Below are 23,527 nucleotides of genomic sequence, written 5' to 3'. Positions count from 1 at the left end.
ATAGGCTGAATGCAAATTCTCGTGTCGCTTTTGACGTTAAGAAATCGCCTGGAGAAACCAGTGATAGCCTTTCCCATAAGGAGGCCAATATTATAGGATATGCCATTAACTATTTCCATCCTCACAGCAGAACTAATCAATCTTGTGCGTCTTACAATATTAGCAGTTTCTGTAATAACCGGTTCAATTTCGGCGTGTATATCATGAGTTTTCTCGAATTCTATGGCACGCCGAAATCAATACCACTGAATTAAATCAAAATATCTTATCTCTATCCGAATTTGGAGACGAACTGTTTTGATTTAAAAACCCGGTTTTCTGGCTATTTATATCACCTGCACATGTATAATGGATGACTAGTTATCGATCGAAACAGCTGTTGTTTTGTTCTTCTGTAGACTGGGTTTGCAGGACCTGTCGGTATCGCATGCAGCAACATCCATAATGAGCACGAGTAGTAAAAAATTGTTGTTTGGGCCTTTTTGCAGCTCTTTGGGCAATGATGCGCCATGCATGATCACATGTGTAGATAATCAAATTATTAAACATGACCCAAAGAGATCCAAAAAGGCAAAACAGACACTTTGCTACTCGAAATCTCTCTCTCTCTCTCTCTCTCTCTCTCTCTCTCTCATGTAACCATCGTAGGAAGATTCCACCAAAAATCCGTAAAAACAACGAGTGTGGAAAAATTTTCACCTGTGTCATGCGATGAAGTCATACAACCAACGGAAAGCAGACAGATATAAACAGAGGATAATAACAATTATATAGTCGGTAGGAATGTTAATTAAATCCTAATCATGACTTAGATCAACTTTAAATATATATAATTTTTTTAATTACCTCTTGTTGGTTCGTCATTTTGCTTAGTTTACATTTCCCACTCACCGTTAAGTCAGTTGCTGCGCGTTAGTGTTTAAGTATCGAACCTAATCCTAATGTGTTTGTTGAACACTATTTTCTTCATTTAAACACTCTCTCATACTTAATCATAAGTGTGTTTTATATGTATTTAATCAATATGAATTAAAATAGAAGTTCAAAAAATAACAGAAGCAATTTATCAATTGCAAATGAAGATTGCTATTAACTGCAACAGGTAAAAAGAACTATATTTTATTGCGGACACAGTGAGCGTTGATGTGCAGAGTTCATTCATTCACACACACTTGCTTGCAGTAAATCTTTACTGATTTATAAATTGTTTGGTATCTCAGAACGTGTGAACAAATACTGTTTGTGTAACAACTTGAGACTCTCTCGTTTTCATGACATGGTGTCTAATCTGACTTCGGGAAATACATAAACTTTTGCAGTGAGTGAAAATGGCGAAATTCCAGGCAACGGAGAGCTTTATCTTTTTGAAGCTAGTGGAGTAGCCGGATTAGAAACAGCGTTTTGCGCGCTTTAGGATCGCCACCAAACTAAATAAGGAAGATGACGCAATTCATGTAAGCTCACTAATATATGCAATGGGGAATGAAGCAGAACACATATTTAAATCGTTTGAGTTTGCTAAGGTTAAAAATGCTGACAAGTACTCCCAGTTATGCAGTAATTTGATGACGCAGCAATAAGGAATCGTTTTGTAATTGGAATTCTGGATAAAGAGGTTTCGGAAAAGCTACAAATGGAGACCGACCTTACCTTAGTGAAGGCCATACAAATAGCGAGACAGTCAGAACTGGTAAAAAGTCAGATATTCGACCAAGTCAGACGGTCAAAGATTTGGTTGAAATTTCTAAACAGAACAAGGCATCAATCACTAAACCAGGATCAACCAACAGAAATGGACAGCATCAATGGCGAAAACTAAACCAGACTGGTCAAACAACAGCAAACCAAACATGTCACAAATGCAACAGGGGGCATGGTAGAGGTGAGAGATGTCCCGTTAAATCTTGACCACTTTGCCATTGTCTGTCGCTCAAAAAGAGTAAATGAGATCACATTCAATGAAGCACCAACTACAGATTATGCAGAATATCAAGAAGCATTCTTCCTTGGCTCAATAACTATGTGCGATGATGATAATGAGGCATGGCGTGTGATTTTGAACATTTATGGAGCCTCAGTTCACTTCAAAATAGTCACTGGAGCAAACACAACAATTATGTCTGAAGCAACATAGAACTCTCTTCCAATAAAACCAAAGCTGAGACAATCGGGATCAAAGTTCTGCAGCCCTGGAGGGATTCTGGATTCAAGAGGCGAGTTTATGGCAAATACTACATATAAGAAAGTATCGTATCTGTTTCGGGTATTTGTCATCAAGGGACCACGTGCCAATACTTTCCATGGACGGGAAGTTGTACATGCAATGGGTCTTGTGAAAAGAGTTGAAGAGATCAACAAAACAGCCTTTGAGCACTTTGGCCTGTTGAAGTGTGAGCCAGTAAAGATCATACTCCATGATTATGCCAGGACATGCGGTATAGTTGTACCCAGGCGTGTACCATTTCCCTTGTTGTCTAAGGTAAAAGAAGAACTGATCTATATGCAGCAGGAATGCATCATAAAGGAAATAACTGAGCCCACAGAATGGTGAGCGCCTATGGTATCAGTCCCTAAGAAAAATGGCAAAGTCAGGATTTGTGTTAACTTGAAGATGGTCAATGAGGCTGTCAAACGGGAAAGATATATGCTCCCTATTCTAGATGATATATCACCAAAGCTGATAGGTTCCACTGTCTTCTCCAAACTTGGTTCAGACAGCGGATTTTATAAAATATATTTACATCCAGAAAGTGCAAAACTGACAATCTTTATTATACTGCTGGGTTACTTCTGCTTTAAACGAGTCCCATTTAGTATTACGTCACCACCACCGAATTTTCAGAGAAAAATGACAGAGCTGCTCACTGGCTATGAAGGGGCAGAGGTCATTATGGATGATATATTCATTTATGGCAGAACCTTAGAGGAGCATGACAGACGCCTAAATTTGGTACTGGAAAAGCCAAATAGGAGTGCTCTCAAGCTCAACAAAGAAAAATGTGAATTTAGGAAAAACAAACTGGAATTCTTCGGCCACGTGGCCAGCTCGGATGTCATAATCCTCAGTCCAGCAAATGTCGCCGCTGTGAAATAGCTATCTGCTCCATTAAATATCAGCGAGCTTTGTTGCACCATAGGAATGTAAAACTATCTTGGTAGATTTCTGCCAGACTTGTCTTCAATAACGTGACCAATTATGGACCTGTTGAAATCAAACACAGCCTGGTATTTCGGCCCAAACTAGGATTACGCCTTCAAGAAAGTCAAGGAGATGCAGACATCCACATCAGTCTTAGCATTTTATGACCCTGGGAAGTTAACAGTTGTCAACGCTGCTTCCAGTAGTTATGTAGATGGTGGGGAAATATTCATTCCACCAACATGGAGAGAAACTCAAGCCAGTTGCCTTTGTTCCAGAACACTCACCCCTGCAGAGGTTAAATATGCACAGATAGAGGTGTGCCTTGCATGTGTGTGGGCCTGTGAGAAGTTTTCACGATATCTTGTTGGACTGGACTCTTTCAGATTGCATACTGACCACAAATCTTTAGTGCGACTGATCAACTCACATAATTTAGAAAAAGCTCCTTTGAGGAGTCAACGACTATTGATGCGGTTGAGACACTTCAACGCAATGGCAGAGTATGTAGCTTGGAAGCTTTTGGTAGTTCTAGACACCCTTTCTCAGAGCCTTTTCCTAGGCCAGAAAGCCACATACGAAGAGGAAATGGAAGTTATATAGAGTCAATGGAGGGATGAAGGCCAATTTCCGATATGAAATTAGAATAAATAATAGAAGGATAAGAAAAATAGCTGTCCCCTTGATGTTCATCCATACTTTGCTGTACGCAGTGAACTCTCAATTCAGAACGACCAATTTCTCTTCAGGGACAGAGTTGTCATACCTACAGTCTTAAGGCCCGGAATTCTTGATAACATTCACTAGGGTCATCAGGCATTAGCAAAATGCCGTGAGAGAGCCCAAAGTTGTGTATGATGGCCTGGAATCACGAGACAGATCCAAGACAAAATAGAGACATGTGAATTTTGTCAGATTAGGAAGACAGCACAGAGGAGGGAACCATTGAAGACAACCTCTTTACCAGACAGACCATGGCAGAAACTTGCAATTGATATTTGTGAAGCCAAACAAGAACGATACCTGGTAGCTATTGACTACTTTTCACGCTATTTGTAAATTATGCATCTAACAAAAACAACCTCCCAGCCGGTAACTGGAAAGATAAAGAACACATTTACACGATGGGAAATCCCAGAAATCGTAGTATCAGACAATGAGACCCAGTTCACTTCCTCATAATTCAAGGAGTTTGATGAGAAAAACAATTTCAAACAAGTATTTACTAGTCCTTACTACCCACAAGCGAATGGTGAAGCAGAAAGTAATGTCCAAATAGCATAGTCCATACTTAAGGGTTGTCATCGCCGGGGCGGATGTGGGAGATAAGCACCCACTTCCCTTGAAAATCTCCCAATGGCTTGCGTCTGATAAAGCCTCTAAAAACCAAATCCAGCTCCAGGCCTTCACGAGTGGCGGAACCTGTTTAGACTGACTGGACAAAGGATGACAGGCGAGTTTCTGGCGCCTCAAAACCAGATGATTCGGGCAGATGGGGCTCGTTAACCTTGGGTGGTTGCCCATCTAGAAGAAGGTAAACTCCGATTTTAAACCTTCGCAGCCTTGCGACTATACCCTCTCATGGGGAAGGCTAAAGGAGTAAACCCCAACAGAAAATCCGGAGACGGAGTCCCTAAAGCGACTTGGCATTGATTTCAGTGTCATCTCGGCAACTCCTGCGACTCAGCTGGTGCATGACGTATCGGCTTGTCCTTTCCCTTGGATCCATCAGCTGCGTGGAGAGGGGGATTCAGCTGCATGAGCAACAGTTGATTCTCCATATCACCCTGCCCAGGCTTGCGCCCTGGATAGGACACTCCAGCTTCGCTCCACAGTGTCGACACAACACGGGAAGCAGCAGTTTACCGGTTCACCGCTCGATTGGCGTAGAGCCAGACGCCAGGGGTTGCTTCTGACGGTAGGAGAGACCAACAGGTTTCAGTGGACAGCTACCGCTCGCCTCAAACTGGGCAGCCCCCAGCCAATAAGGTGCCGTCCCGCCACAGTTCGCCTGCCTTGCTGGGTGCGTAAAGCTTAAGGTACGCGAGTACCAGACAAGCGGACTGCAACTATTGCACCAAGAAATAACAAAAGAAAACCAACAAGGAAACCTTCAATCCTCAAGCTAGGTACCTGGAATGTCCAGACCATGCTGACTGGGCTTTCAGATGATCTCCAGACAATCAGTGATATTCGAAAGACTTCAGTCATCAACGACGAACTTGCAAGACTCCAGGTCGACATTGACTCACTACAGGAGACACGACTACCAGATTCCGGGTCCCTCAGAGAAAAGAACTACACATTCTTCTGGCAACGAAAGAGCGCTCACGAAGCCAGAAAGTATGGTATTGGATTCGCTGTCAGGAACACTCTGCTGGGGATGATAGAACCCTGCCAACAAGCAAATGGAAGACTGCTATCCCTCCGCATCCACACCACAAACGAGTCTGTCAACCGGATCAGCGTTTATGCTCCCACACTAAGCTCCTCCACAGATACCAAGGATGAGTTTTACGATGAGTTAAACTCGCTCATCGACAAGATTCCAAAGGAAGAGAACTTGATTTTGCTGAGCAACTTCAATGCTAGGGTGGGTGCCGACCATGACTCTTGGCCCTCCTGTCTTGGCAAGTTTGGCGTTGGGAAGATGAATGAGAATGGGCAGCGCCTTCTAGAGATGTGCTCGTACCACGACCTCATCATCTCCAATTCATTCTTTCAGACAAAGCCACAGCACAAAGTGTCTTGGAGACATTCCCGGTCTAAACACTGGTACCAGCTAGACTTGATCATTACAAGACGGTCAGCCATGAAGGGTGTGCCTCTTACCCGTACCTTCCACAGTGCTGACTGTGACACCGACCACTCGCTGATGTGCTGCAAAATGAAGCTTCAGCCAAAGAAAATCCACCGCTCTAGGCAAAAGGGTCAACCACACATTGATGTGAACAAAACATCATATCCAGACAAGGCTGAGGAATTCACCTATGCTCTTTCCAAGACGTTTGATTCAGAACCCCCAACGGCAGTGCCAAAGAAAGATGGGATCACATCAGAGAGACTCTGTACAGCACAGCCACACGGATCTTTGGTAAGAAGCAATCAAAGAACAATGACTGGTTTGAAGCTAACTCTGCCACACTCATGCCAGCCATAGAAGAGCGTCGCAGTGCTCACCTGCAATACAAGCGATCCCCCTGCCAGAAGACACTACAGGCATACAGGTCTACCAGAAGCAACGTGCAGAAATTAGCACGGCAGTGTGCCAATGAATCCTGGATTCAGCTCTGTCAAAGCATCCAATCAGCAGCATATATTGGAAATATCAGAGGCATGTACGATGGTATAAAGAAAGCAATGGGTCCCACGAAGAAAGTGATAGCACCACTGAAGTCTGCCACAGGTGATACCATCCACAACAAGGGCAAGCAGATGGAGCGTTGGGTGGAATACTACTACGAACTGTACTCCAAAGAGAACCACGTGACAAATGATGCCCTCAGTGCTATTGAAAACCTCCCTCTCATGGCCGAACTGGATGAGAAACCTACTGTAGACGAACTAAAGAAGGCCTTAGAGAAACTGTCCCTAGGTAAAACCCCAGGGAAGGATGGCATTACGGCAGAACTCATCAAGTGCGGATGTAGCGTGCTGCTTACACACCTGCACGACCTCCTCTGCCAGTGCTGGGACGAGGGTGCAGTGCCTCATGACATTAGAGACGCTAACATCATAACTCTGTATAAGAACAATGGCGACAGAAGTGACTGCAACAACTACAGGGGCATATCACTTCTCAGCGTCATCCTGAACAGACTGCAGACGCTTGCTGACAGGGTGTACCCACAGTCGCAGTGCGGGTTCCGTGCAGAGAGGTCCACAATCGACATGATCTTCTCTGTCTGGCAACTGCAGGAAAAATTCAGAGAACAATACAGACCCCTCTTCCTGGCCTTTATAGACCTCACCAAGGCATTCGATCTGGTCAGCAGAGACGGACTCTTCACAATCCTGGCGAAAATTGGTTGCCCTCCGAAGCTGCTAAGCATGATCCAGTCCTCCCACGATGACATGAAAGGCACAGTGCAGTACGATGGCTCAACATCCGACCTCTTTGACATCCGGAGTGGAGTTAAACAGGGCTGCGTCCTTGCCCCCACGCTCTTCGGCATCTTCTTCACAGTCCTGCTCAAACACGCCTTTGGGACGTTCACAGAAGGGATTTACCTGCACACGCGATCAGACGGCAGACTGTTCAACCTGGCACGACTGAAGGCAAAGAGCAAAGTGCGTGAAGTAACCATCAGGGACCTGCTCTTTGCAGACGATGCTGCTCTAGCCACCCACACCGAAGCTGAGCTACAGCGCCTGATGGCCCGCTTTGCTAAAGCATGCGATGAGTTTGGGTTAACCATAAGCCTAAAGAAAACAAACGTGATGGTTCAGGACGTGGACCCTCCAAGCATCATTATCAACAACTACGAACTTGAAGTGGTCAGTCAGTTCATGTACCTCGGCTCTACCATCACCAACAACCTCTCGCTCAATGCTGAGCTCAACAAGCGGATCGGAAAGGCATCAACAACTCTCTCCAGGTTGTCGCAGAGAGTGTGGAACAACAGCATGCTGACCCTGAACACTAAGATCACATTGTACCGTGCCTGCCCAATAAGCACTCTCATGTACGTCAGTGAAACCTGGACTCTGTACGCCTCACAAGAGAAAAGACTGAGCGCCTTTCACATGCGATGCCTCCGACGCATACTCGGGATCACCTGGAGAGACGAGTAACAAACAATGAGGTGCTCGAGCGTGCCAAGATTCCCAAAATGGTCACACTCCTCGGCAAACGTCGCATCAGATGGCTGGGCCATCTACTTCGGATTAATGACGGACCGATCCCCAAAGACATTCTTTATTCGGAACTCGCCTCTGGCAAAAGGTCGATCGGACGGCCACATGTCCGCTTCAAGGATGTCTGCAAGCACGACATGAAAGCCCTTGATATCGATGTCAACACCTGGGAAGAGCTCGCTCTAGACAGATCAAGCTGGCGACATGCTCTGATTACTGGTCTGAAACCCGGAGAGGACAAGCTACGCTTGCTAGGTGATGAAAGACGATCGTAGAGGAAGAAGAAGCAACTCCAACCAACACCAGACGCAACCTTCAAGTGCAGCAAGTGAAGCAGGGACTGCCACTCCCGCATTGGACTACATAGCCACAGAAGACGCTGCACAACCACCAACCGGGACATCTCTCATGGGCGCGGTTCCATCGTCTCTCGAGACTAACGGATGCCAACATCTTAAACAGGATGATGTATTCTTTCCCTCGATGGCTTATAGAGCCACGCCGACAGATGCTACTGGTGCCAGCCTGGCCTAATTGATGATGGGAAGCCAGATGCGGACCACCTTGCCCACTACTGAAATTGAAATTAAACCCCAAGTGGTCAAACCTCAAAATCATCAGGCAGAAAGACCTTAAGACAAACCAAAGATATGAAATGTTTTACAACACGCTCCACACTACACATAATTTACCAGATATTACTGAGGGAGACAGCGTTAGAATCAAATAGCATGGAAATGATAACAATCGGTCAACACAGGGCATAGTTATTCAAGCCGACAAAGACAGAAGAAGCTACTTGGTAAAATCTCCTCAAGGGATATACAGGGGCAATCGAATCCATGTACAGGGGATGAAAAGCCCTGAGAATCTACTTCCAGTCAATACCAATTCGTCTATATACATTGCAATAAAAGTCCCCACAGTGTCCTGTCAGGACTCATTTGGAGTCCAGCACAAAGTCTCTCAATAACATGGAGCCCGTGCCACCATCTGATGATTCTACCACCCGGCGTGATCCAGTACAGCTGACCCCCAGCAAGCCAGCTGTACCCAACAGGCCCAACAGTCCAAATACTCCAGTGCGGATGTTAAGTGGGAGAGTGGTCTGAAAACAAGCCATATTCAGTGATTTTGTCTAATAAAGTGACTTTTAAAAATGTGACAACACGTAGTTAAGTATTCGATCTCTGAATTATTCAAGTAGAATTTGACTTTTAGGTTTCTATAGTATTAAAATCAGGACTATCCTGATCATGTTTACAGTAACCTATTATATAAATCAATTTATAAATCACATCAACTCTTTTTGGAGCAGTTTCCGAATCTCCTGGACTATGGAAATTCGATAGGTGGCAACCTGATTATTCTTGGAGATTTCAACTTTCACTTTGACTGTCCTGGAAACCCACATACATGAAAACTCATAGATTCCATTATTGTTTGCAACCTCAAACAGTCAGTTAACCAACCCACTCATAAACATGGTCACATTTTAGACTGGATTCTTCATAGACCTGATGATAACATTCTACGGTCCTCCCTGGTATCCCATGACCTTGCATCAGATCACCTCTGCATTATATGCCATATTGACGTATCAGTCCCTAACCCTCCACCTTTATCTGCTACTAAGAGAAACCTCCGTATGATAAATAGAACCAAACTAATGCACGACATCCAAGCTAACCTAACAACTTGCTTACCTCCTACAGCAGAACAACTCGATAACTCCCTGCGTTCATTGCTTGACAAACATGCCCCAGCTACCAAGTGCAGAGTATCAATTCAAAAGTGTTCTCCATGGTATAGCAGTGTTAGGGACCAGCTTCGCACTGCTAAAAGAGACCGCTGTAAAGCTGAGAGGCTTTGGCTTTCCACCAGACTCACTATTCATAAGCAAATATATGAAGCCGCTAAGAAGAATGTCACAAATATAGTCCATGCAGCGAAATCAGCCCACTACACTACTAAGATCATGGAAAGTTCCAGCTGCAAAGAGCTCTTCGAGATTACTAACAAGCTAATGTCAAGGAACGAATCTACACCACTTCCAACTACTTTCTCTCCAGTCGACCTTCCGGACATGTTTGCAAATTTCTTCCGTGACAAAGTACAAACCATTAGAGATAAGCTGGACACCACAATTTCAATTGACTCGTCGTCACCATACAGTTGGAATACAGAATTTGAGCGGCAACTATTAGCAGCATTTGAACCTGTCTCTTTGGATTCCGTACGTACAATCCTGATGAAGAGTGCACCAAAATCATGTGAACTTGATCCAGTTCCAACATCGCTGCTGCTTGAGTGCTTAGATCCAGTATTGCCTTCAATAACTCATGTTATTAATACCTCTCTCTCTCATCCGGGGAATTCCCATCATTTTTCAAAACTGCCATTGTAAAGCCTCTGCTGAAGAAACCAACACTAGACCATAACGATTTAAAGAACTACCGCCCAGTTTCTAATCTCCCATTCATAGCAAAAATCTTAGAAAAGGTTGTTCTATCCCAGCTTGTATCTCATCTAAATTCAAACAGTCTTTTTAGCAATGTACAATCTGCATATCGCCCTTGCCACAGTACTGAAACTACTCTTCTAAAAGTAGTTAATGACATTCTCTCTGCGTTGGATAGCGGAAAGATTACAGTCCTCACCCTCCTTGATTTATCTGCAGCATTTGACACAATAGACCATGACATATTACTTCACCGTCTCCAGCATGTATTTTGCATTCATGATACAGCCTTACGGTGGTTCAAGTCCTACTTGGTCAACAGGACACAAATTGTATTTGCAAATGATTACACTCAAGCCCAGTTGATCTATGTTGTGGTGTTCCACAGGGGTCTGTTCTTGGACCTGTTCTCTTCATTCTGTACACTCAGTCGCTCTCAAGTGTCATAGATCATCATCCAGTGTCTCACCAATTGTACGCTGATGACACCCAAATATACAAATCTAGCCACCCAACTGAAGTTGATGCTACCATCCGAGGTGTAGAGAGGTGTATTTCTGATGTGAATTCATGGATGACATGTAACAAGCTGCAGATGAATGATGATAAAACTGAGACCATTCTGATCAAAACATAAAGACTTTCTCATTCACATCCTTTACCTCAAATAATAAATAATCAGCAACACCAACATTAAATTCCCACAATCAGTACGAAACCTAGGTGTTACTCTGGACAGTACTCTCACATTGCACCAACATGTCATGAACATATGCAAGGCTGCATATCTTGAGCTGAGACGCATCAGCTCAGTTTGCAAATATCTTTCAGTTGATGCCACTAAAACACTTGTGTGTTCATTGGTACTTTCAAGACTGGACTATTGTAACTCAGTTATGTCTGGTTCATCTCAATATCTGCTCCAGAAACTTCAAAAAGTTCAAAACACAGCTGCTCAGATCATACTTAGAGTACCACGATCAGAGCACACCTCCCCGCTGCTCTGTACCCTACACTGGCTATCCATTCGATCCAGAATCAAACACAAAATTTGTTCTCTGTGCTACGTTTCACTATCGGACTCTAGTCCAACATACCTATCCCACCTCACCCATGTGTACACACCAGCAAGATACTTACGCTCTTCTTGTGACAATCGTATACTCATTATTCCCACTATGAAAACAAAGTCATATGGACAGCGTTCTTTTGCATATCAGGGCCCAGCAACGTGGAATGAATTGCTCACTGAACTTAGACACAAAGACGCAGTGATCACATTGAAGAGGGCTCTCAAAACTCACTTATTTCGACTGCAAGAACAAACTTAAAGACCTAATAAAGTTTCCTACCTTAAATATTCTCAGCATGTTATTTTTTTTTAATGTTTTCTAATTTCATGGTGTTTGTTTTGTAATCATATCATTATATGTTTTTTTATCTTATAGGTGTTGTCTAATGTTGTAAAGCGCTTAGAGCTTCAAAAGATTAGGCGCTATACAAAGTCCTCATTATTATTATTATTATTATGCAAGAACAAAGCGCTGAATGGAATACTGTCCTCTCATTTGTTAAAAGAAAATCACGTCCTTTGTTTATTTATACTTATTTTTAGTTGGCCAGTGAGAAGGTAGTATTCCATTCAGGGCGTTGATCTTGCATATTAAGCGGGCGCGATCAGTACCATATCGAACGGTACCGTGGGAAAATGATTTGGCATTCCTGAAAGGTATGATATTAAGTCAAACTTTTCATAGGAATACACAGTCGAATGCCTGAGCTAAATAACGGTACCATATGTATTAAGCTACGCAAAGCGTAGCTTGAGATATCAGCGTTTATTTTAAAATAGGTCGCTCGAGCAAGGAGAGAAGTGTCCTACCTTGTAGTTCTTATATAGTACATGCATGACAGGTCAATTTTAAGCAACGATACGAGCCCCTGTGTGATTGCATGAAATGAATTTGATCCTTAAATATGGAGAATGAATCTACAGTGTTTAAGTTCGACTGGTCTACCACACATCGTTTTTGTATGTGTTGATAAAAGATCGGCCACTTGTTTGTGACACGTAGAGCACCGCCTGTTAGATAAAGCACTAACGCGGAACACAAGTATAAATAAACCAAATAGATGACGTCCAGATTGAAATTACTTGCCTTGTGGATTCTTTTGTGTTTAGTGGTAGTAGTTGGATTGTTCCTGAAAAATGTATACCAAGATGATGATAAGAACAATCTACTTGTTGTACAAGTCCACAAATCTCAGGAATTATTAAAGAGTATCAGTGAGTCAATCCGATCTGCATATAGTGTACCAACAATCTACAATTTGACATCCAAACAAAGATCTGAAGAAATTATGGACATTTTGATACAGCAAAGGAATGACGCATCGAGGGAGGTGAATAAATTGAAGCGATTGATGGGACAAATTCAATGCCAGGTAAGATCTAATTCTCTTCCTTAGCCCTCATCCCTAACACCTGATTGTTCAGACCAGGCTATTGTAACCAGGTAACCAAATTGCAGGCTGTCTCTTAGACTTAAGTGTGATTTTTACAGTTGCTTCACAATATAATAGTTTTCATTATTTACCTAGTTCAAAACAGCATTTAGGAATACCACGAAACTACCGGATATAATAGCGTCATTATGTACACAGATCAAATAATGCAACTTTGGCTACTTAACAGTGCAATATTTTAAAACCAACTCATCGCCTTTGGGCAAAAACGAAATGGTTTACTTAAATGTATTGAGACAATACAGTTACTTAATAAATCATGAAAACATGGCAGTTGCAGTAACATTTAGTATATATATACTAACAGTACTGGATATCAAAATTGTGATCCGCCCATGGCGCATTATTACGCGTATACAAATATTGTCTCAACAGTATGTCATCGATTCTATCAATGAAGAATTTCAACTGAATAATCACTATCGACGTAAGTAATTATCGATAAAAATATTAATAATCCCCGTTTTCTAAATGAATTTAACATGGTACACAATTTCAGTGCAATCCTCTCTCTCTCTCTCTCTCTCTCTCTCTCTCTCACTCTCTCTCTCTCTCTCTCATGCATACGGGACAGATTACGCAGAAATCTATGAGTGAGAAAGAGGACTGGGACTTGATGAAACCCTTGAAACCGAACATACACCAAGTAACCTACAAGAACTTGGTTCGTCGTAACGGTATATGTACACTCTTCTTGGGGTTTATCCAGTGTTCATATAATCAGTGATGCAAAGTTACAATAGCCTAGCGACCTATAATGTAAATTTCTTGATTATGAGGCATGCATACTGTAATATATGTAATTCTTGTTTTGTTGTTATTTTGTTAAACCTATAATTCGGTTCTAAAAAAATCAGGAAAATTTTTAAATATCAAAATGTCTGAAGACCGCTATCTCTCACTATCTTTCACTGTGTTGCAGACTAATCAGTCAAAAGAGAAACACAAGGATTGACAATAACAAAATTGCCCGCATGGCAATTCTCCCTTAACCCCCAAACAACATATATCTCGATCGATCCATTCATCCGGTGACCTAAGTGGTTAGAAATTCGACTACTATTTTCGGCCCATCCCCAGATCTAGTTGAATGGTATATGGACAAAATATCTGTTTTTCTTAAATTGTGTAATTAATGTTTATCCAGGACAACTTTAATAAAGGAAATTAACAATTAAAGTGCCTTTGATTTTTTCTTCTCCATTGTGTTACCTATATATATATATATATATATATATATATATATATATATATATATATATATATATATATATATATATATATATATATATATATATATATATATATTGTGCATGTGAATGCAATGTGCAATACAGTCAATGATAAAACTTACACAACTTTAATTCGGTTTAGGAACAATGTCTAATTGTTGCATATATTTCCATTAGGTTGATTACCTCTGACATCTATTTTCGTTTTCATTTAAAACTCTTCGCTTATGTATATGATTAGCGTGTACCTTTCTGTTGCATTTTTCCAGAATCTCCCCACCCATAATCGCCCCAGAAAAGACCATTTTTGAACTTGTTGATCTTTTTCCCTCACAAAAATTGTACTGAATACACTTTGTACATTGCCAATAGTCGAATGTTGATACCATTTAAAGAGAAGAATTAAAAATGGTGAAAAATGTCAGCGACGAAAGCTGTTTTGAATATGCATCGTTCGGGGGAAACAATAGTTAATATTATCAATAATTCGAACAAAAATGTTCCTTATGATGAAGACTGATACCAAATTTTGATACATATATATTAAGTGTGTGTGTGTGTGTGTGTGTGAGAGAGAGAGAGAGAGAGAGAGAGAGAGAGAGAGATAGAGAGTGTACAATAGATTTAAACCATTCCGTGTGTGAGACACTCGTCCTACATATAAAGCACGATTTGTTTTCTTCACCGACCGAGGATATCAGTTTAGATACATTTATTTTCAATACGATGAGTGAACTGGCAATGTTTTCTTATTGTATATCAAATTACAATAAGAAAGTTTAATTTTAATGTATTTGTTCCAGCAGTGGCTGAGTTGGGTCCTTGCCACTTTTGGCCTCTTTGGGTCTCTGATACCAATCACAGCCTCTACACCTCAAGATTATTTAGGCGATCAAATATATCATGTGCAACCCATGGATGATTGGCATTGATAATCCACGCGTGTGACCTGTTATAGGGGTGGGTGGGGGTGTAGATAGAGCCTACGACGTATATCAGTGACCAAAGACCCACAAAAAATGACAAAAATTGGCAATTTACCACTACTCGCGCTTGTTAGGAGTGTGGTTGCAGGCCCACAATGTATTACTAGGGCAGCAGCTGTTTGATCAATAATCAGGCCTCTGTTAAGTAATAGATGTGCAAGTGATAAAAATAGGTAGACTGACCTGCTGCTTAAATCAGAGTAGTTCGTCTCTAAATTCGAAGAATGATATAAACTATTTTGATTTAATTCAGCGGTATTGACTTTGGCATGCTAAGAAAATTCAAAGCGAAATTGATACAAGCTAAATTTGCATCTGTTATTATTACAAAATCCAGTAAGATAACAAGGACCGATTTGAGTGAATGGGCTTGATATAGTCTAATGGCGTAATGTGAGATATTGGCCTCATTATGGGAGGGTTCATTACATGTTTCTCCAAGCAATTTCTTAACGTCAAATACTAACATTTGCATTCATTCTCTCAACAATGACAGTTAGGCGTGTGAGTTAGCGCGTCGTACTCTGAAACACATCATGGCCGGTTCGAATCTAACTATCGGAGTAAAAATTATTTATTTACATAAGCAGGGAGACAAACTAGTCCTGCTGGTGAAATGTATAAATGAAAGTCAATTAGATTATTGTAAAGCTAGTATAAGTGATGAATACGTGGCATGACTAATCTTTGAATCGTATCATAAACCAATATCGACTGCATGCCATTACTTGACCGTAAACATCACCTGATGTACATCTCTCACAGAATTAGTCGCGAGTCGCTTACTGTGACCACCAGCACAAATAATAGCAAATTTAGAAAATACCTGCATATATATATAGCTCTATTGAACTACAATGCTACAATTTAACATTGTAGTTCGAATCATTTGAAATCATTCTAGTGACTGTTACTCCGAACATTTCCGACCCTGAGTAGCTGTTCGCGAATAGTATCAGGCGTGTAAAACTAAATCGACACCACAAACACCCGTGGCTGCACAAAATTAAAATATGTAAAACAGAACTAAATGAAAAAATAACTAGCACTTAAACGATTACAGTTTCTGACTCTGGCAAAATGCAAATCAAAACAAGTCATTGACGGACTTCTTAATTAGAGACGCATCACACTTCTGTAAGCATATCTACCGTCCCTTCGCACGTTAACATGGAATATACATACAAAGTATATGAAAGACTGACGTACTTTAATTATTCAGACTCATAATTACACTAATAAACCACCACCGGTTGCCACTGTAACGGCAAAAACAATGTTTACTTATACAAGAACGATACAGCAACTAAAAAAGCTTGCACATGAGCATAATATCCGAATACCAGGTAAATATGAATAGAACGGTGGTCGTCGTATTGAGGATGAACAAAACCCTCGCCATATTGAGGATGAGCAAAAACGTCTTGCATCTACTATTGCTGTTGAATCGGCTGAGTATTTTCGTTAAAAGCAGAACAATCACAAGTACCTAAATTCAAATTTCAAACACATATAGAAAATCATGAGACAATTATCGCACGAACATACAAACACTCTCATTAAGAATAAATTCCACTTGAAGTAGCCAAATCGATTCTTTTAGTTAGAAACACTGTTACTTACAAGTAATAGTATATAAAAGGTGGGGGCCCCGAGTGGCCGAGTGGTCTAAAGCGCTCTCCGTTACGGACCACTGCCATCTCACCTCTGTCTGCGTGAGTTCGAGTCTAGGATTAGGCTAACGTGGGTGTGTGAGAAAGTTTGCCAGTAGCCTCTCGTGGTCGGTGGTTCTTCCCGTGGTTTTACTGGGTTGTTCCTCCACCATTAATACTGGCCGCCATCATAGCCTATCGTGTGCTGAAAAATGGCGTTAAACCCCACAACAACAACAATAACATTCTAAAAGGTAAGGTGATACACCCGATTATGGTTCTTCTATTTGTTGTTGTCGCCATTGTTGTCGCCATAACAATCTAAAAGGTAAGGTGATACACCCGATTATGGTTCTTCTATTTGTTGTTGTCGCCATTGTTGTTGTTGTTGTTGTTGTAGGGTTTAACGCCATTTTTTCAGCACAAGATAGGCTATACATGGCGGCCAGTACAAATAGTGGAGGAAGAACCCTGGAAAACCCCAGAGAGAACCACCGACCCACAAGAAGCTACTGGCAATCTTCCTCACATACCCACATTGGCCCTGACTATTCGTGATTTGGTGGCGTCACGTTGGCATTTCTTGAATGTAGATCAATGTCTTCGTGTGGTATTTTATACTTCTCCCCACACAAAACACGGCCGCGCATTTCCGTTATGCTAAGTGCAATGCAATGTCGATTACAGCAGCGGGGGAGGAAGGTTTTCAGGATATACAGAAAAGGGGTCACGAATGAATAATAGTGAGTTGTCAAAAGAAAGCGTAGTTTCTCATTTTCTTGTATATAATTTTCTTTTAAATCTAAGAATGCAATTCGACCCGTCCATCCCCTTTCTGTTTGCTGTCTCTTGCTTTGTCGCAAAAGGTTAGGGTCATAATATTAGCATTTCTGTCCGTCAGTTTGTCCGTCCGTCGTCATACTTTCGATGTAACTCTTTCAAGCTGTTCGAGATCAAGGATTAAACCTTGGTGTGTAAATAAATCATCATTAGAAGACGTACCGCGTACCACATTGGGGTCCTGTCTTAAAGGTCACGTCTCAATAGTTCACGTTTTCCATCACACTTTCTCTACCGAACTTTGACTTATTAATACCATTTGCATTTGGATGAACTAGCTTCAGGAGAATACAAGGTTATAGCCTGTGAAAGACCGTAGTTGGATACTTCCATGACCCCGCTTGAATATTTATAGCTGTTTTATATGTTATATTTCTAAAAAAACGCTTTCAAATCCACGGCCTGATGTTCGCTTTTGTTGTTGTTGTTGTTGTTGTGGTTATCGTGTTGTTCATACTCCATTACGTTAGACTTAAAACCATCCCAATTCGAACAACTGTATTATAGTCTACATGACCAGTAATTGTCTTTTTTTTTTAAAAACACGCAAAGTTGTGTTGCCAGTGTTTGGGGGTTATGTTCATGGATTCTGCTTTAAGACTTCATTTACATAATAATAATAATAATAATAATAATAATAATAATAATAATAATAATAGTAATAATAATAATATTGTTATTATTATTATTATTATTATTATTATTATTTCAGACCATAGCTGAAGAAGGTACAAAAACTAGCCATACTGGAGGATGGTGTCGCCAAGAGAGCAAGGAGGATAGCGGACAACATTGGACAGACAAGAATCTCGCGAAGGCCTTGGTCCAGCTCTTTAAAGGAAAACACGTGGCGAGTTTTGGAGATGGACCTGGAAGATACAAGCAACTCGTAGAGGATGGTAGGAAGGGAATTGTATATGACGCTTACGACGGTGCACCATTTTGCGAGGAAACAAGCGAGGGGAGAGTTAAATTTATGGATTTGACGCTTCCCCAGTTTGGATTGCCCATGTACGACTGGGTCATCAGTCTCGAAGTCGCCGAGCATATTCCAAAACAATTCGAGGGAGTTTATTTAGATAATATTAACAGGCATGCGCGAGAGGGCGTAGTTTTAAGTTGGGCTGTCCCGGGACAAGGTGGTTATGGGCACGTCAATGAGCACTCATTTGACTATGTTGTAAAAAGTATGGAAAAAAATGAACTATATTTTGATCATGAAAGATCTCAGGTCTTACGAAAGGCAGCTTCATTTCAATGGCTTAAAGGTAACGTAAATGTATTTGTCAAAGGAAATAGGTCACGATCAGAAAGTCTTGAGAAATTACTCGTTTAATAGTTTAGAAACAAATAATTCATATAAAACCTTACACCTTTTGATTGCTGGTTGAAGCATGCTGTGATTGATTGCAGTTACACAACTTATCCGTATGGATTAACTTTCCAAATGCATCTTGTATATTCTTCTAAAGCTAGAAACTAACATTCCTCACCGTCGTCGTACTTGTATATTATATACTTAGTACCACAATACTCCATTAGGAGACTACAGCATTACATGAAAAAGGCAAAAAATGTGACGTCGGATGCAGTCACATCGGTATCAAATTAGAAATGCTTAAGTTATGATGCAAGATTTTTTTTTAAATGAACATATTTCAGACTATTGCAGTAGTTTTTCAATTTTTGGACACATTTCTTCAACTTTCAGACGTTTTTGATATAGCCTTGTTATCAGTATTAATCATGAACCACATGAACTACACAAATTAAATTTATGTCTCGCCTGCGAATGTTGCAAACGGTGAGACAAAGAAGTCAGTGACCAGCGTCTGCCATGAACTTTCTGTTTTTTTAAAAAAAAAATATTGTTCATTTTGCATTTTTTATTTCGCAGTATCAACCGTTCTTATCAGGGGAACATCACTATATACTGACGTATGATGTATCAGTTGTACGAATATTTGTAGAGATTGAAGATTAAGAGTTTGAAGCTGAAGGTCATAGGGAAGGCTTAAGAGCTCGAAGATTTTACGTGGATCGCCAATGATTAAAGTTTGGAGACCTGACATCGCTATTTGTTATTGACATGAATGAATTGAAATGTCACTACTAGTGTGGAGGTGAAAGGGTCGATTTAGATTGTCACATATTTTCAGAGGAATGGAATAGTTAAATGTTAAAGGTCATGGTCACACATGTTGTGAAGGATGTGTTACTAGGTCAGTGGCAACATTGTTGTAGGATTGCAGTCGATTGATCAAATATTAAGGTAGATATCATCAAAATAAGTTTCCTATTTGTAGCAATGGTTTCTTATCATATGGCCATTATGAGTGTAAATGTTTCCATTCGTTATTTCTTTCATGAAACATTTCACCCTAAGCATACAAGAAAAACTAGTACCTCAGAAATGTTCTGGAAAATAATATAAAAGATCCAAGATTCTTAGTGATGGTAATTTATTGAAAAAAACTAGTCATAACTATTCTAGGTAGTTATCACTACACTATTTGGGCCAGTCAGCTGTTAATGCATGCTATTATCGTCTGTGGTGGTAAGGGGGCGCTCATCAGTTGTTATGTACTTTTGAGAGAGCTATGTATGTAAGGTGAAGTTGTTTGCATTTAAAACATGCACATTGGAGAGAATGTTGGCATACCTCTATGTTGCTTTAATGTAATGTGGCTGACATTTCTTAAGATATTGTACTTTTAGAAATTGTACATGATCTAAGCACACTGATGACTAAAATGACTGCTCCCTTGTGCTAAAAATTCAGCCTGAATTAGTCTAAAGTACACTATCAGTAGTAGTTATTAAAATAGGAAAATGAATTTTGCCAGACTAGATAATACCAGCTTCTGAAAGTGCAATGAATGAATTACCAAATATATAAAATGTAAAAAAAAATTATAGGATTTTTTTTAAATACAATTTACCTCTGAAGTTCAGGAAGTGAAAATGACCAAGTGGAGCTAGCACTTTTTTGATAGGGGCACATCTGGAGTAAGGCCAAGCTGTATACTCTCTAACCTATATTAAACCTCTCAATCATACGCGAAAATAAAGGGAATTGAAGGTTCTTTGAACTATACCTAAGATATTCAAGGCTTTTTTTAATAAAATAGCCAGTATATTTTGCTTTAAAATTCTAACCCTATGCAAAATACGAAACTGTAGAGCGACACCTAATTTATTGGACAAAGCTTGGCATAGCTTGTCTAGGTAGGTATCACCAAACTATTAGGCTAGGGTCGGTTTGGCTATTATTACATCCTATTTTCGAAGTTTATGGTGGTAATTTACTGCACTACGCTTCTCATAGTTATTCTAGGTAGGTATCACTACACTAATTGGGCCAATCAACTGTTACTGCATCCTGAAAATGTAGGAACCTGTGAAGGATGGTATTTTCATTAAATAGAAGCATCAATAATGTTTAAGCAAGATATGAATTATACGTTGACTTTAAGCTAATAGCGTTCGTACAGGATGACAAGGCACACGTAATTGATTAGGCCGGTTCTGGAAAGTTCACTATCACTATATTTTCAAGACATTTGTTATCAGTACATCTGTTATTAGAAGATGTAATATTACCTGTCTGTTGTTTCCTAATCAGTGCCCGGCATAAGTAGAATGGCTTTGGGGCGCCTTAACGTGTAACTAATGCACTTGATTTTAGCAAAAATGTAGAAAAAGAAAGGAAATATATAAATAAGATATTCTAGTAAGTAATACGGGACAGTTGGGAGCATCTATAGGAATAACATTATGACCGTAGGTTTACAATAATATGGCGAAATGGGGCATAAGGGGAATTTAACATTGAGGATACATTGTAGCACGCTAGAAATAGTGAAAACAAATGGTGTTTCATGGTAACAATGTTTAAGCTGATTGACCTCAGTAATACGGGGCATAACGGGAATCTAACATGAAATGGCACCTGGAAGCACTCGGGAAATTTAACATTAAGCCGTATGTTTGCAATGCGGGTTCATTTTAAGTCGTTAGTATTTATATTATAGAGACCTGGGTGGCCCTGAATAGGATCGTTGGGGTTCTTAACCAAGGAAGACGGTTAACACATGCTACACCGCTTTACATTTCTTACCGCAAACTTCTACTAAAACTAGGTCAGTAGACTAAGACACGCTTTAAACATCGTTGCCTCTCCACATAGATTTTACTCTTATATATAGCTCTCAGCAATCCTATTTATGCTGCATGATGCCTTGATAAATACAAGCAAGTCTTGATTAAATATCATGTTGAAAATGATGGTCGATGGCTTTTGTTTCACCCACACCTTGTCAGGCTATCTGAGAACAGATGGCACAATAGGCTAACGCACCTCTATATCATCTGGGCTGGATCGAAATGGATTTGAATGTCAGTTAGGGTCTGTTATCTCCCTTCCAGTCAGAAGACAGCGGACACGCGTGACGTATCTTTCAATATATATATATATATATATATATATATATATATATATATATATATATATATATATATGCCGTAATGTTTATTTAATTTGCATTGTTTGTTAGTGATGTTTTGGTTCATTATATGCTTTGGATTATTGTATTTTTAACTTGAACTTTTCCAAAACCAAGTTCATTTTCTACTTTATCTGAATCGCTGATTTTGATTTTGGTTTTGTAAGCAATTCTTATCTCAGTCTGAGTTCAGAACGTTGGAAAATCTACATGAAATGCCAGGTCTACCTTTTGTTTACCTACATTTTGTATTATAATTTTAGAAACAGACCTTATAATTATAATTAATATTTTAACTTGTAAACTCTTTGAACCTTCCTGAACGAAATAATTTCATTAGGCAATAGTTGTTTAATAGAAACTGTGAATTGTTACCTGCGATCAAAAAGAGGACTATATAATCATGTTTGTCTAGAAATTATTTGATTCGTGCTCTATGATCATAGCATAATCAGTTGTATTATTGTTGTGTCCATTATTTCATTTCGGCAGGAATTTATTTATTCAGATTATTTAATTCCAGTGATTCTTCTCTGGAAATACAAAGTACACAGAAGCAACATTCTTGTAAATAATGACTTTGATTTATTATTGTGATTCAACAGAAGACTGTTGGCACATCACTACGACACATGCCACCACGAGCACATCGACACTTTCAATGTTGAATTTATTTTAGAATACCACTAACGTTTGTTCATAGCTTTAATCATTATATATGTGTTCGAAATTCTAGGATCATTTGGGATTCGCATATATACCGTAAGTTCTTTGTGCATTGTTCACTTTGTATTCTTGGAAAATAAATTATTTGTTGAATTTTTAAAAACTTGTTGGTTCTCACTCCTTTCTATTACTTTTTTAAGATACCTCGTTAACCATGTGCCACTGCGGAAGAGTTAAAGTACGATACCTATGGCTGATCAAATGGGAGTACGCCAGACGCAGATATATCATATAACTAGAGTGATAGTACTACTACTACTAAGTCTAATATTACTACTACTGCAGCTGCATACATTCTTCCAGAGAAGGATGACTTCAGTTTGGCTTAGTACGTTTTCCTAACGTCTCTGCAATAGATTTTGCCTGTTGTTGTACAACATTCACCTCAGTCACCATCATTAGTAGCCAATCATGGCTTCATGAAGAACAAGAAGGAACAGTTAGCGCAGTTTTTACGTCAGAAAGGACTAATGTTTGTTCAGGAACAAGAACAGAAAGAGGGAGAAAAAAGATAGCAAGAGGAAGAAGAAAAGATGAAACCTTAGAACAATGAACATAAGGAAGAGAATGAAACAAAACGATTTGTCCACTACAAGCATTTTG

The 23,527-nt window shown here is 40.0% G+C and overlaps 1 protein-coding gene across 1 annotated transcript; it reads left to right on the top strand.

Annotated features, from left to right (window-relative positions):
- The first annotated feature begins 12,154 nt into the window (after positions 1 to 12,154).
- LOC149781371 (uncharacterized) lies at positions 12,155 to 22,991 on the top strand. The gene is made up of 2 exons (XM_089935459.1): positions 12,155 to 12,902; positions 18,406 to 22,991. Exons 1-2 carry the CDS (start codon positions 12,591 to 12,593, stop codon positions 19,027 to 19,029), a joined length of 936 nt encoding a protein of 311 aa, XP_089791585.1. The 5' UTR covers positions 12,155 to 12,590; the 3' UTR covers positions 19,030 to 22,991.
- Positions 22,992 to 23,527: the final 536 nt, after the last annotated feature.

The sequence above is a fragment of the Sinohyriopsis cumingii genome, chromosome 15 (genome assembly GCF_028554795.1).
Source record: "Sinohyriopsis cumingii isolate HCF-2022 chromosome 15, ASM2855479v2, whole genome shotgun sequence".
Taxonomy (NCBI): domain Eukaryota; kingdom Metazoa; phylum Mollusca; class Bivalvia; order Unionida; family Unionidae; genus Sinohyriopsis; species Sinohyriopsis cumingii.
This window is presented reverse-complemented; position numbering and strand designations above follow the sequence as displayed.

Coding starts and splice junctions, on each gene's coding strand:
- LOC149781371 (XM_089935459.1), top strand. CDS start 12,591: ATGACGTCCAGATTGAAATTACTTGCCTTGTGGATTCTTTTGTGTTTA. Junction 12,903..18,405: donor TGGGACAAATTCAATGCCAG/GTAAGATCTAAT, acceptor TTATTATTTCAG/ACCATAGCTGAAGAAGGTAC.